The sequence below is a fragment of the Scatophagus argus genome, chromosome 18 (genome assembly GCF_020382885.2).
Source record: "Scatophagus argus isolate fScaArg1 chromosome 18, fScaArg1.pri, whole genome shotgun sequence".
NCBI lineage: Eukaryota > Metazoa > Chordata > Actinopteri > Scatophagidae > Scatophagus > Scatophagus argus.
In genome coordinates this window covers 21,085,847-21,099,147 of record NC_058510.1, presented here as the reverse complement: position 1 = coordinate 21,099,147, position 13,301 = coordinate 21,085,847, and the positions used below count along the sequence as shown (strand labels likewise).

General features: G+C 39.0%; 1 protein-coding gene across 1 annotated transcript; it reads right to left on the bottom strand.

Annotated features, from left to right (window-relative positions):
- Positions 1–1,405: 1,405 nt before the first annotated feature.
- On the bottom strand, positions 1,406–6,357 carry f3a (coagulation factor IIIa). The gene is made up of 6 exons (XM_046371861.1): positions 6,169–6,357; positions 5,364–5,475; positions 4,223–4,416; positions 3,349–3,530; positions 3,100–3,268; positions 1,406–2,149 (listed from the first exon to the last, which is right to left on the bottom strand). The coding sequence occupies exons 1-6, from the start codon at positions 6,233–6,235 to the stop codon at positions 2,004–2,006; spliced, it is 870 nt and encodes a 289-aa protein (XP_046227817.1). The 5' UTR covers positions 6,236–6,357; the 3' UTR covers positions 1,406–2,003.
- Between the last annotated feature and the right edge of the window lie 6,944 nt (positions 6,358–13,301).

The window sequence follows — 13,301 nt, the reverse complement described above, 5'->3', positions numbered from 1 at the left end:
ATCTTTAACCTGGTCCAATCACACTGGCACTCTGGTAAAGAGGGCCCAGCAGCGCATGCACTTTTTTCGCCGGATGAGGAGAGTACAACTACCTGCTCCCATCCCCACCACCTTCTACAGAGAAACTATAGAGAGCATCCTGACCAGCTGCATCTCAGTCTGGTCAGTGGCCTGTAGTGCCTCTGACTGGAAATCACTACAGAGGGTGGTGAGGACAGCGGAGAAAATCATTGGGACTCCACTCCCTCCTCTCCAGGACATTGGGCCCACAACATCACCAGTGACCCCTCCCACCCTCACCACGGTCTGTTCTCACTGCTGAAGTCTGGCAGAAGATTCCGCAGCATGCGGTGCAGAACAACCAGACTCGCAAACAGCTTCTTTTCATATGCCATAAGACTACTTAACTCTACATGATCACTCCCCCACACATACACCACTCAGGACTACAGCCCATTTATTTACTGTGCAATATATTTATATTCTGTATCTACAAAAGTACTATTTATTACAAATACTCACTGTGCAATAATAATTACATATGTATATATGCTGACTGACTTTTTATACAAAATACCTCATTTTTCAAGTACTTTTTACTGCATATTTATTGTGTGTATATATTATATTTTTTACTTTTTTTTCTTTTAAAAGAATATGTCGGTAATTCCTGCTATGCTTGAGCCACTGTACCGAAATTTCGTTTGCGATGAAAATCCAAATGACAAATAAAGAAAGTCTAAGTCTAAGTCTAAGTCTAAGTCTTTATACAAAGTGAAATGTATGACATGCAGTGTGTGAAGTTGAAGACATTTTTCTGTTTCCCTTGGATTATGTCTTTTAAAAGAATATATAATTGGTATGTTACAATATACGGCTTACAAGTACAGTAGGATGAATGATAATGATGTGGATTAATGACAGCGGATCGTTAGTAAAGCAATTAATTGTGGAACATTTTCGATATCTTGATGGGTTTGGGTTGTATTAGTTTATTAAAGTTTTATTAAAGATTAATTTAATTGTCAATATACACAAAAGACTACATCTAGCAGCCTAGCAGACTGCATATAGCTCCCTATGCTACAAATAAAAAACCCCAATAAACTATATAAACTAATCAATACATAATCATATTACAAAAATAAAACTTTTTCAGTAGTTTCAGTCGCGACTGCAGATACTTCAGGATCTAAGGTTTTTGACTGATCTACTGAAAAGGTGTTCATAACAGGTGTGAACTGATAAAAAAAAATAAAATAAAATAAAATAAAAATTTTAGTGATTTAACAAAATATTAATATGTAAATAACATTATCATGCTAGTCCTAATGCGGGTTCCCAAAATTCTAAAGAAAAAAGTGGTTTTACTATAACATTAACATGTTTATGTACACACTGGTTGTCCTCTTTAAAATATTTATTACTTTTATTACAACATTTCACCACATTATATAATCATCTGTGACAATTTGCAGTATAACACAGCTAAAAAAAGCATCATACACAAATTTGTTATTTCAATTAAACAGAATAAATTAAACATCAGATACAAAAATATGTCCTTGGTCATAATTTCCCATAAACTGTTGCTTTTCACCAGTCTCCCAAAAAATCTTAATTATGACAATCATATTAGGTTAAAAAGTACACTATAAAATGAAATAAATAAAGTCAGGTAGCAGCATACATCTACAGTCATAAGAAGTACCACTCACCAAATATAAAAGACAGAGAATGGAATATTACAGCTTCAGCAATATCACTAGTGTGTGCAGTAGGAGTTTTGTTTTCCTGAAGTCTCTTTTTCTGCAGCGTGAAATGAAAAGAAAAATAAATCAAATACATTCAACATATTCAATGGCAGTTTCACAGAAACTAAAGGAAGGATTGATTCCAGTGTCTGACAGTGGAATGTTGAACCAGGTGTGCCCTCCTGCTTTCTTTCAGACCACAGCTGTACCGCATGTTTCCACAGTAATGTTTGTGTATAATGGAAAGCACTATACATCACGGAGTGGCAGTCCTTCTTTGCCACTTTTCAGAGCTTTCTTCCTGCGCTTGCAGCAGATCACTGTGACAGTAATAATGAGGCCAATCAGCAACAGGATGATGAAGATGGCACCAGCGATCACACCCACAGAATACACTGCAGAAGAAAAAGAGCATTTACATGAAAAGGATTTGATCACTGGTGGGAATACTGCCAATTCTGGAAATGTCTGATTATTAAAATGTAGCATAGACAGAGTTTAAAAAGTCACAAAGTAGAGAATAAAATTCAAATAAAACAAAACTCTAAATCCAAGTAGGCCCCTATAGGTTGAATGAATAGCATTCTGAGGATTTTGCCTTGAGTTTGACAACAGTGTGGATAAATGTATAAAGTTAATTAACATGCATGTGTCCAGTGCATCTGTGTGTCTTTTCTTGTGCTGCATCAATGATTCACCCAGAAGGCTTTGCCAACTATCAAGAGATAGCTGTCTATTCCTTCCACAAGAGGGTGTTGTTGGATTTCTAAAAATCAGGCTTTATGTCCAAAAGCCAAGGAAAATTAAAATAAAAAAATGCAAAAAGTCTCTCAGCCTTTTTCATTGGAAAGACTTCTTTTCAACAGCATGCACAGACGTATGCATACACCTATAGGGTGCTTAAATGTGCCGCAGCTTTAATATTAAAAGTGAATGGATGAAACAACACAGAGCCAAGCAACAGGTGTGTGTCCAAGTGTGCTCCAGTTCAAAATAAAAAACACTGTTAGTTTGCTTTCAACCTTTCACAATACTTGCATTTTAATTCCAATGAGATGAAGAAAATAACAAAAAACTAAACTAAAATTTCTCAATGTTTTTATCCATTACACAGCCAAATATCTTGTACTTAAATTCTGATTGAGTGTAGAAGTAAGTTCCTTAATTCTACAAAAAAATAAAAAGAGAAAGAAATAAACACCACCAAGTCCATGGAGCATTTCATCAATGCTGTGAGTGTGTCTTGGTAATGAAGTAGCTGGTGGACAGCTGATGGGTCATTTGTGTGGAGCAGAGGATAATGTAAATGAATCACTTCCCTGGCCACATTTCAAGGACAACTCACCTTCAAAGAAGGACTTGCCGTCATCATTGGAGCACTGGGTCTGACTTAGCTCTCCCAGTTGCTTGTCAATGCTGCGGGTGGGGATGTAAGCCTGGACACTGAAGCAGTAGCTCTCCCCTTGGTCCAGATCAGTTAGCTCTATCACATTGCTCTTGGAGCTGTAGAATTTCTGCAGATAACACAGGAAAGCATGGAGTTTGTGTTGTCTCATTCATGAGCGTTTGAAGCCGATATTGTGACACTGCTCACCTTGCCAGTGCTCTTATTTTTCCGGTAAGTGACTTTATACTGCAACTGGTCAGAGAAGATATCCCTGATATTCAGCTGGCGTCCATCTTTAAACAGGGCAGTGAGTGGGTCAGTCACATACAGGGTGGTCTTCTTTTTGTCTTCACTGACCTCCACCTTGAATTCAGGTTTGCCTATATCAGCTGTGAAGGAATGACAGGGAAATGATGGGGGTGTTTAGCGGAAGAAGACATTTTATCTGCGCATGTATAACTGAATATAGGGCGTATTGGCGTATTCACACCTCGCTTGTTTGGAGCAGTTGTTTTCAAAAACCAAAAATCACACACATAATCACATAAGTACAGATATTTCCCTGACTAATAGGTAAAAAGCTGTTAAAACCTTGTATCCTGCTTTTGTGATCAGAAGCAACGTGCAACAATGCATCATTATTTTTCCCTTAGTGCACACCAAATGACAGGTGTGAAAATACCCTAAGGCTCTTTACTGTTTATGTTATATTAAGTTAACATTTATGATAGCCTAGGACTTATTTTCTATTTTGACCATAATTTCTATGACTGTATAGCATTGTACATTGTCCTCTATGAACATGATGACATCACTACAATAAAATCAGGCAGGCCAGGAGAGACAGGCAGTCAGATGTTGAAACATGTTTGAAACAAACAAAGAGTGTATCCACATTATCAAAACAGGAACTGCGACAATCAGTTGATTAATGGACTTGTTGAGTTATTTGACTGAGGACAAATTTTTAGAGAGCAATCTCTGGCTTGAGCTTCTCGAATTTGAAAATGTGCTCTTAATGTGCTGCATAAAGGAAATATTTCGACGGATTATGTTGATTTAAAAAAAACAAAAAACCTACTGTCTTTGTAAGGGCAGAATCGTGGTGCGCTGGTGTACGGGAACTCGGTGAGGTCAGAGGTGGCTCCAAGTGGGGGTTCAGACAGAACATCAGCCGTGTAGGAGCTATTCAGATCAGTCAGAGAGCTGGACAGATCACACAGTGTCGCTGAGGACCGGATACAGTGAGGGTTCCTCTGTTTGTTTCCACCAACCCTGCAGCGATTTGACAAATCATATTCAGAGTATTCACTACACACGGACATGGCTAATGACTGCAAAGACTCTGAGACAAGCTTCAAAACAAGCACAGACAAAAGGGAATGGTTTACAGGAAAACATTCAGTCACATATCATTGGTCTTAACAAGAAGATTTTAAGACATAGGTATGTCTGTCAGATTTGCAAAAATGAATCCCAGCAGAATACAGGGGGCAGCCGAGGCCTAGAGGCTGGAGAAGCGGCTTGTGAACGGAAGGTCGCTGGTTCGACTCCCCTACCGGACGGGCAGGAAAAGTTTGAGTGTGGTGGAGTGATAATGTCCCCACCCCCCATTAGCTGGCTGATGTGCCATTGAGCAAGGCACTTAAACCCCAATATGCTCCCCGGGTGCTTGTTGCAGCCCACTGCTCCTGTGTGTTTCACTGCATGTTGCATGTGTGTGTGTTTCAACCAGTGATGGGTTAAATGCAGAGAAGTAATTTCCCAGCTTGGGATTAATAAAGTAACTTAAATTAAAATTAAATACACGTGTGCAAAGAAAACATGGATGGATTAAATATACTGAGGTGCAGCAATACAGCTGTTGGCATTTGTAAATGATGTTTGTCTGTTGTTTAAATTGCAATGTTCTTGTAATCTTTAATTTTATTCTTATTGAAATAATAAGGTCTGTGTGCCTTTTAGTTATCTATTTGTTCAAAGACCTTTGACCTCAAATCAACATTCCATTAAAAGCTTCTCATCATTACTGGATTCCTATCAAGCCCCGCTGCCATTATTTTTTCCATCAAGGTTATTCTCATCAGAAGGTAGTGTGATTCAGCAGGCACACCTGAACTTGTCTGTGAAAGGAACCATTTAACAGTATGAATACACTGAATAATGCAGAGCAGTTTCTTCAAAAGGCTAACAGGTGAGGAGGTTTGGATGCAGGTACTTACACGGAGAATTCCACTGTGTAGGAGTACTCCACTGATGGCTTGGGCTCCCAGGTCAAAAATGTTTTAAAGTTGGTAGATTTCCAAGTGACATTCTGTGCTCGGGGATAGGAGCCTGCAAAATGAAAGACACCATGTAAAACAGGACTATAACACCTTTTAAAACGGCTATGAGGCGTTCACTGACTTAATGTTCAGATTTAACACTTTTTTTCATTTTCTTATTTCAGCAGTAACAATTATATACATACTAAGTGATTAATTCATAAAGGCACAGAATGCAACCAGAACACAGTCAATGTAAATTTTAATGGAAGTTTTGTAAGCAGTCTTGAAGGTCGTTCCTTACTTCAGTAACAGTGAGAAAATAGAGTGAAATTTTCTGCCAGCAAAATAGTAGCAAAACTTTGTATGATGAGTTGTATGATAACGTTGAAGGTAGCCTATAGGCGTACATTTGTGTTTAAGTTCAAATCCAATGCTGCTAACTGTGCCACTTAACTACACAACCAATGTAGACACACATTTGAGTACAAGGTCAGATTTGCTATGAATTTCTTTTTTTCTATATTCTCAGTGCCACAATATATAACTAACCTATTGCTAACAAAATAACTTGCTGCGCTTCTCTATACTGTATCGTATTTACGATTCACGCAGCCTGTATTCCTGATTTTTGCACCCACCAGAGGAGCCCCTCTCACCATGACCCAGCTGCCGCTAAAGGGACACAGCGCTCTTCATACCTGAAGTTACTTTTTAAACCCGAAACGCCGATAAGACGAGCACGCGAACCGCCTGGACTCACCTGAGACATAATGTGTGCGGAGAAAGAAGACGATAAACAGAGCTGCTGGTAGTCGTGCAGTCCACATGTCGGGTTTACTTCCTTAATCCCTCTTAGCTGCTGTTGTACAGGTTGAGTCAGACGCAACAGATTCGCTCCTTGATCACTGTGTGCAGCTTGTGATTCCTCTCGTCTCGTTACACTGTGTCTGACTGCAAACCGCTGCTTATAGTAATGTAACCGCGCGCGGCTTGACCAAATAAGGAGCATCCGGCTGTGTCGTCACCAGACTGGAGGCTAGAGTGCGTGCCTGTCCTGCTGAGGTCATTGAGCGGATACAGTGCGGTACTCTCCTGGATTACCACTATTTCCACTACACTCAGAACTGAACCACATGGCAAAGATATGATATAGAGGAAGGCAAAGACATTTTTTAAATTAATAGCCTAAATGCTAATTTAATTATTAAAAAATGATGAAAAATGAAATGCTTTTACAAGATTAAAGAAGAATCAGCTTTATTGGCAGTATATATATTTTTACATACACATGCTGTTTTTCCCCCTGCTTTTAACCCATCCTTGGTTGAACGCACATGCAAATTACATGCAGTAAAACACACAGGAGCAGTGGGCTGCCCGGGGAGCAAAAAAAAAACCCCTAAATTATTACTGTATTACAACTGAGTGGCTGAGCTGGAGGCAGGTGACATTTTAAAGGCGGATTATGTCACCAACCCCCCCACCCATGCACCCTTCTTTGTGTTTATAGTATTCAGCAGATTAGTCAGCGATTTTAGACAGTTGTTAGGTAGCAGCCTATCTTTGGCTCATAGTTTAACTTTGTGTGTTTTAGAGAGTTGTTTGATTTAGCATTGGTTAGTTTTAGCATTCATTCACTAGTGGCAAGAAACATCACAGGGGAAATCAGTGTTTTTTGGCCCTTTTTTATTTTGGTACTTTCAGTTTCTAGAGGCATTTTTTTTTAAAAAAAAAAATTCATTGATTGCAGAAGTTAAGTCATGACTCTGGGGTTTAGGGATGTTAAGTAAGACCAGTTGGATGTGCCTAACTTTACCTTCTTTGAAATCATGTTGTTTCCTCAATTTGTTATGTTCAATGACTCAAAACAATACAAACCCCCCAGCCAGATCTAAAGGCAGGCAGATTTTAAGACATAAGTATGTCTGTCAGATTTGCAAAAAATAATCCCAGCAGAATACACCTGTGCAAAAAAATTTTTTAAAAATTAAAAAACATGGATGGATTAAATATACTGAGGTGCAGCAATACAGCTGTTGGCATTTGTAAATGATGTTTGTTTGTTGTTTAAATTGTAATGTTCTTGTAATCTTTAATTTTTTTCTTATTGAAATAATAAGGTCTGTGTGCCTTTTAGTTATCTATTTGTTCAAAGACCTTTGACCTCAAATCAACATTCCATTAAAAGCTTCTCATCATTACTGGATTCCTATCAAGCCCCGCTGCCATTATTTTTTCCATCAAGGTTATTCTCATCAGAAGGTAGTGTGATTCAGCAGGCACACCTGAACTTGTCTGTGAAAGGAACCATTTAACAGTATGAATACACTGAATAATGCAGAGCAGTTTCTTCAAAAGGCTAACAGGTGAGGAGGTTTGGATGCAGGTACTTACACGGAGAATTCCACTGTGTAGGAGTACTCCGCTGACCCCCCCTATGTCACCAACCCCCCCATGCACCCTCCCTTGTGTTTATAGTATTCAGCAGATTGGTCAGCGTCAGCTCATAGTTTAACTTTGTGTGTTTTAGAGAGTTGCTTTGATTTAGCATTGGTTAGCTTTAGTATTTATTAGATAGTGGCAAGATGGGTCAACGCTGTTGCTTTCTCTACTGCAAAAAACATCACCTGGGCAATCAGTGTTTTTTGGCCCTTTTTTGGTACTTTCAGTTTCTAGAGGACTTGAAAAAAAAATTTCATGGATAGCAGAAGTTAAGTCATGACTCTGGGGTTTAGTTACTCTTTCATAGGAATTTTAAGTAAGACCAGTTGGACGTGCCTCACTTTACCCTCTTTGAAATCATGTTGTTTCCTCAATTTGTTATGTACAATGACTCAAAACAATACACACCCCCCAGCCAGATCTATGAAATCATTCAAATTTTTAAGAACATTTTATTTATGCAATAGTGTACAAAAACAATGTTGAATTAATCTCAAACCAATTTAGAAACTCACACAACTGTTGGTGTTGTATCAGGATTTACTGCTTCTTCGTCCATTTGCAGCTGAAACTATTTAGAATTAAAAATGATAACATTAGGAAAAGACACATAGAGATGAATTAAAGTCAAATGAGCCTCACTTTTATCACAGTAATTCAATCACTACGGTGTGCTCAATGCTTCAGAATTGCTTATTTATTTAATATTAATAATATCTACGTTAAAATGAAACCTTTCTAAATATAGACGGTATGGTTATTTTACAGACTGGTGACATACTTTCCAGTAGGGAGAAATACTTCCTGCACCACAGAAACCTGGTTGGGTCAAACTACTGTGTCAGTAAGATCTGACAAATACTGCAGTTTAATGCATGAGTCAGGACGTCCAATCATCAGACAGCTCACTGGAGCTCTATTTATAGTCTTGGTTGTTCAGAGGTATGCTAAATCTCCAGATGTACAGAAATGCCTCTAGAAAATGAGTTCATCACTTACTGTTGTACGGCAATGCAGTGCAGTGCAAATCAGTCTGCCCTCACACTTACATTAGTGTTCTATATAGCAGAACTCATACAATAATAACCAACCAACCAATAACAACGTGTGACAGGACAAGACAAGACAACTTTATTTGTATAGCCCATTTTTACAAGCAGTTTGTCTCAAAGGGCTTTACATAACATCATAGCAACATCCTCTGCCCTTAGACACTCACATTCAGGAAAAAGGAAGGAAGAAAATGACACAAAACACTATGACATGCTTTGTAATACGGTCGGGAATCATCTTCATGTGGTCAACTGTACATGACATGTAGTAAATAAAGTAAAAAGCAAAACCACTGGTTGCTTAATGTGGTATGGTCCCTGAGTGTGGGTCTGTTTTTCTCATTTGGAGCTGGCTGGGAAAGTCTGTCTGGCACTGTGCCAGCCCTTGTCCTCTTGTCCCCTATTATCCCCCTCCCTGCCTCCCTGGCGGTGAGGGGCCCAGATATAGCACAGTGGCTTTGAATATGCTCTTACGGGAAGGACTTGCAAATGCAAACCCAAATACAGCTGCTATTCACCAGTTCTTTTCTAATGGATAAAAGCGCAGTAAGCACATCCAGTGCACATACTCTCCAAAGTTTAGACCAACTTAGCTGAAAATTTTAATAAAATATAACAACACAACTCATTTGGCTAATTTTTTGGCATTTGATTTAAAAAATGTATTGCATGAACAACTCATGAAACATTTACAATAGCTGGATCTTTAACATTTCTAACATCTGAGATTACTGTAAGGATAGATTTACAGAAAAAGAGCAAAATCTCAAATAACACTCCTCTGATTTTGGTTTGGATTGTATCCCAGTTTCCAGTTCAGCGGTTGATCTTATCACTATGCTAGCCTAGACATTCAGACAGATGATGAGATTACACCAAACAACAGAGAAAAACGTTTCAAGTTCCCAGGGTACTGGTGATCTACAACTACCATACAAAACTGCCTTTACTTGGCTTTGTGTGCACTGTGTAGAAGTAAACAAAGGCATGGCAAACAATGCTGCAGTCAGGATTATTTTACCCTCCTGTATGGATTTCTGCCTTAATAAAATTCCAAGGCCCATCCCTGTAGTGGAGAGGGGCAGGGGCATGCAGCATGGGTGCTAACATTTTCTGCTTCATTCACTGGATTGATTCTTGTTTGAGTTAAATTGTCAGGTCATCTAGCCCTGCAGTTACCTTTGGTTTTATACGTTAGTTTTGAGATACCTGATTCTGAGATTTCCATCTCTACCACAATGGAAATGGTTCTCATACTACTGACTTTTTCAATACATAGTGAGTACATTTACATGCTCAGGATCAAACTATCCTGATCATGCTCTTTTTTACTGGAGTACTTTGAGAAGTGAGCTCAGTATTTGTTCATATCCTTAAAAAAACAGACTTGAGTTTATTATGTGCGAATGAGAAAGGAGCTGCTTTTACATCTAGTAAGTGGAGATGTATGTAAACGGGAGACAGCGAGATAAGTGTAGGACAATATCAGTGAATGGGTGGGAAAATGAAACTAGACATTTTGGTACTTAATGATGTGTGATAGATGATTGAATGATGAATAATTAAACTTGTGACAGCAAATGTATGAGTTAACTGACCAGTGATTATCATTATTAGTAGGGGTTTGGTCCTTACAGTGAGTGATATCCCCTTCATACATATAGACATACATTTTATTTTTTTTGTAATCTAATTTCCAAATGATTGAATCTTGTCTAAATTTTCATTTTTTCTCACCACGTTTGGAATTCTGATATCCACTCTTCAAACTCATCAAATACATTTACATTTTAGGCCTACATTTTAAATTCATACATTCATACAACTTCTGATCTTGGAATTGAAATGATTTATGTGGCAAATTGTCCCACTAATGAAAAGACTCTCAATGCCGTTGTTGAATCCCCTCTTCCTCTTATCACTGTTTATGCCTCTCTTCTTACAACTATACCCATTTGCACATACGTGCTATTTATTCTAGCTATTCTTCCCTTTGGTTCTTGGTTTTTAGAATGTGTCATTTGATCATCACTGAGGTAAATCATCCACCACCCACATGCAACTGAGGACATGTCTTGATTTCTTAATAATGACAGCTAACTGTAACCAAACTGTAATGAAATATTTGACCACAGCAAAAATGAGTAGATGAAATAAAATGACAGGCTTCAATAATGAGGTGACAATAATCAAAGTGAATTCTTTATATGCCAGAAGCAATATTTCATAACACAATGATTAAAAAATTCAACTATTATTATTATACAACTATTAAAATACAACCTATAATTGATACAACATTATGTTACTGCAAGTCTTTCTTAGATATTAGAATTTCTTGTTATGTTTGTTTAAATGTCTAAGGAAAAAGGAAATTCCATCCTGCATTCTTGCTGGGGAGGGGGAGTGGGGCAAGAGCGCAAAGACAAAGGCCTTTGAGATTGGACGTCACCCAGCACTTCTTGTTTTGATAGTTTGTAAGTAATGGTGTATTTACTGTGAGCCAAAGCTAGCATCCTATTTGAGAGACTGCGGACATTTGAGCACATACTGTATATCTGTAAGTTGCAGTAACGTACAGATATACATGGTTTGGTTGAATGAGTTTAATAAATGCAGTAAGAACCAATGCGTATATGCTGCATAAATCAGAGATGCCTACAAGGTTTTAGTTGATATTTGGATACAGGAATGCATCGACTGCTCTGTTTTTGTTTTCACTAAGACGTGGCTCAAAGTACGGGACACCGCCATCCAACTAAACAGGCTAGTATTATTGCACACCGAAAGAGATGCAACTCTAAGTGGTAAGGCTCACATCCTCAGTCTGTGTATCTACATGTACATGGAATAGTGCAAGAACTCTGCTCTAGTCTCGAGTCATTGTTTTGCAATGGAGGAAATCCTTATTGTTAAATGCAGGCCATTTTATTTGCTAGGGGATTCACCACTGTGCTCATTGTTGCAGCGCAGCACTAATGCTAAGGAAGCACTAAACAAGCTTGTTTAAACTATCTAACAATAAGCAACGCTCAGAACTCACACCCAGACAGACTTTTGTGTCAATGATCCCTAAATTCCATTAACTTGTGGACATTGCAGCAAGAGGGAAGAACACATTGGATCTTGTGTATACAAATATTCCTGTTGCATATTGGGAAGAGCCCTGTCCCTACCTCTGATACTCAGACCTCATGTCTGTTTTGCTAATTCCAGCATACAGACTGTTCATCAGATGCACCAAAGTGGTTCTGAAGCAGGCATAACTTGGCCAGCAGGAGCCATTTCTGTTCTTCAAGTCTGTTTTGAGAGCACTGATAGGCACATGTTTAGGGAGACTGCAATCAAGCAACCAACAGCGACCAAACTAACTTGGGGAAGCATGTGTCATCAGGGATCGATGACATGACATGACTCTAAGACCATCACTACATGTGCCACCCAAAAGCCATGGATCACTGTGGAAGTCTACACCTTGCTGAGGAAGCAAAACAGGGCCTTCGGAGCTGGTGACAGGGCGGTGCCGAGTACAGCAAGAATCAATGAGCTGACTCTCCTGTGCTGTGCCATGCGTCTGTGAAATGATTCTTTGGTTTCCCCTATGTAAAGGTCTGAGCACTCCTCACTGCATTTTATCGCATATACCACATTATTTAGTTTGTTTTGGTGTTTTGTCTTTAGGATGGAACAGTCTGAGGGAATTGCTGGGTTTGAAGTGTGTCGAGATGTTGTACCTACTGAGTTTCTCCGACAACCCGACCACATAGGGAACAACTACGTTTTTCCGTCTATTCTGTTCATCAGTGGTTGAAGTTTGGTGTAGTTTCTGTGTTTCCGAGGTGATTTGACAAATGCCCAGTTTGGATAGCCACACATTTTTAACGCTTCCCTGATGTGTGTGTGTTCCATCTCTCTTCCCTCTTCCTAGGAAGGAACACTCTCTGCCCGATGGTGTAGGGTCCTGATGACTCCAAGTTTGTGTTCTAATGGGTGATGGGAGTCAAAAAGTAGGTACTGGTCTGTGTGGGTTTCTGGTAGACCTCAATGTTCAAGTTTCCATCATCCTCAATGAGCACCATACAGCCCAGAAATGGTCATTTATTTCCCTTAGGATCCTCCCTGGTGAATTTAATGTAATGGTCTACTTGTGTTCAGTGAAGACCTCTACTTCTCAGGTTTTGATTTTGATCCAGGTGTTGTCCACATACCTAAACCAGTTTCTGGGTTTTGTTCTTCTGAAGAAGCTCAGTACTTTGCTTTCAAACTTCCCCATGTAGAGGTTGGCCACAATGGGTGACACCGGTAAACCACTGTGCTTGAAACATGTGGTAGCAAGGCAGAGGTCCAACAAGGTGCAGATCTGGTCCAGGGTGAACTGTGAACTAGCATTTAAATTTGC

What these genes read in the sequence shown, in the direction of transcription:
- f3a (XM_046371861.1), bottom strand. Translation starts at nt 6,235, where the DNA reads ATGTGGACTGCACGACTACCAGCAGCTCTGTTTATCGTCTTCTTTCTC. An exon ending in TACACAGTGGAATTCTCCGT is followed by an intron (nt 4,417 to 5,363) that starts GTAAGTACCTGC and finishes AAATCGCTGCAG; the next exon opens with GGTTGGTGGAAACAAACAGA. An exon ending in CGGCAAGTCCTTCTTTGAAG is followed by an intron (nt 2,150 to 3,099) that starts GTGAGTTGTCCT and finishes TTTCTTCTGCAG; the next exon opens with TGTATTCTGTGGGTGTGATC.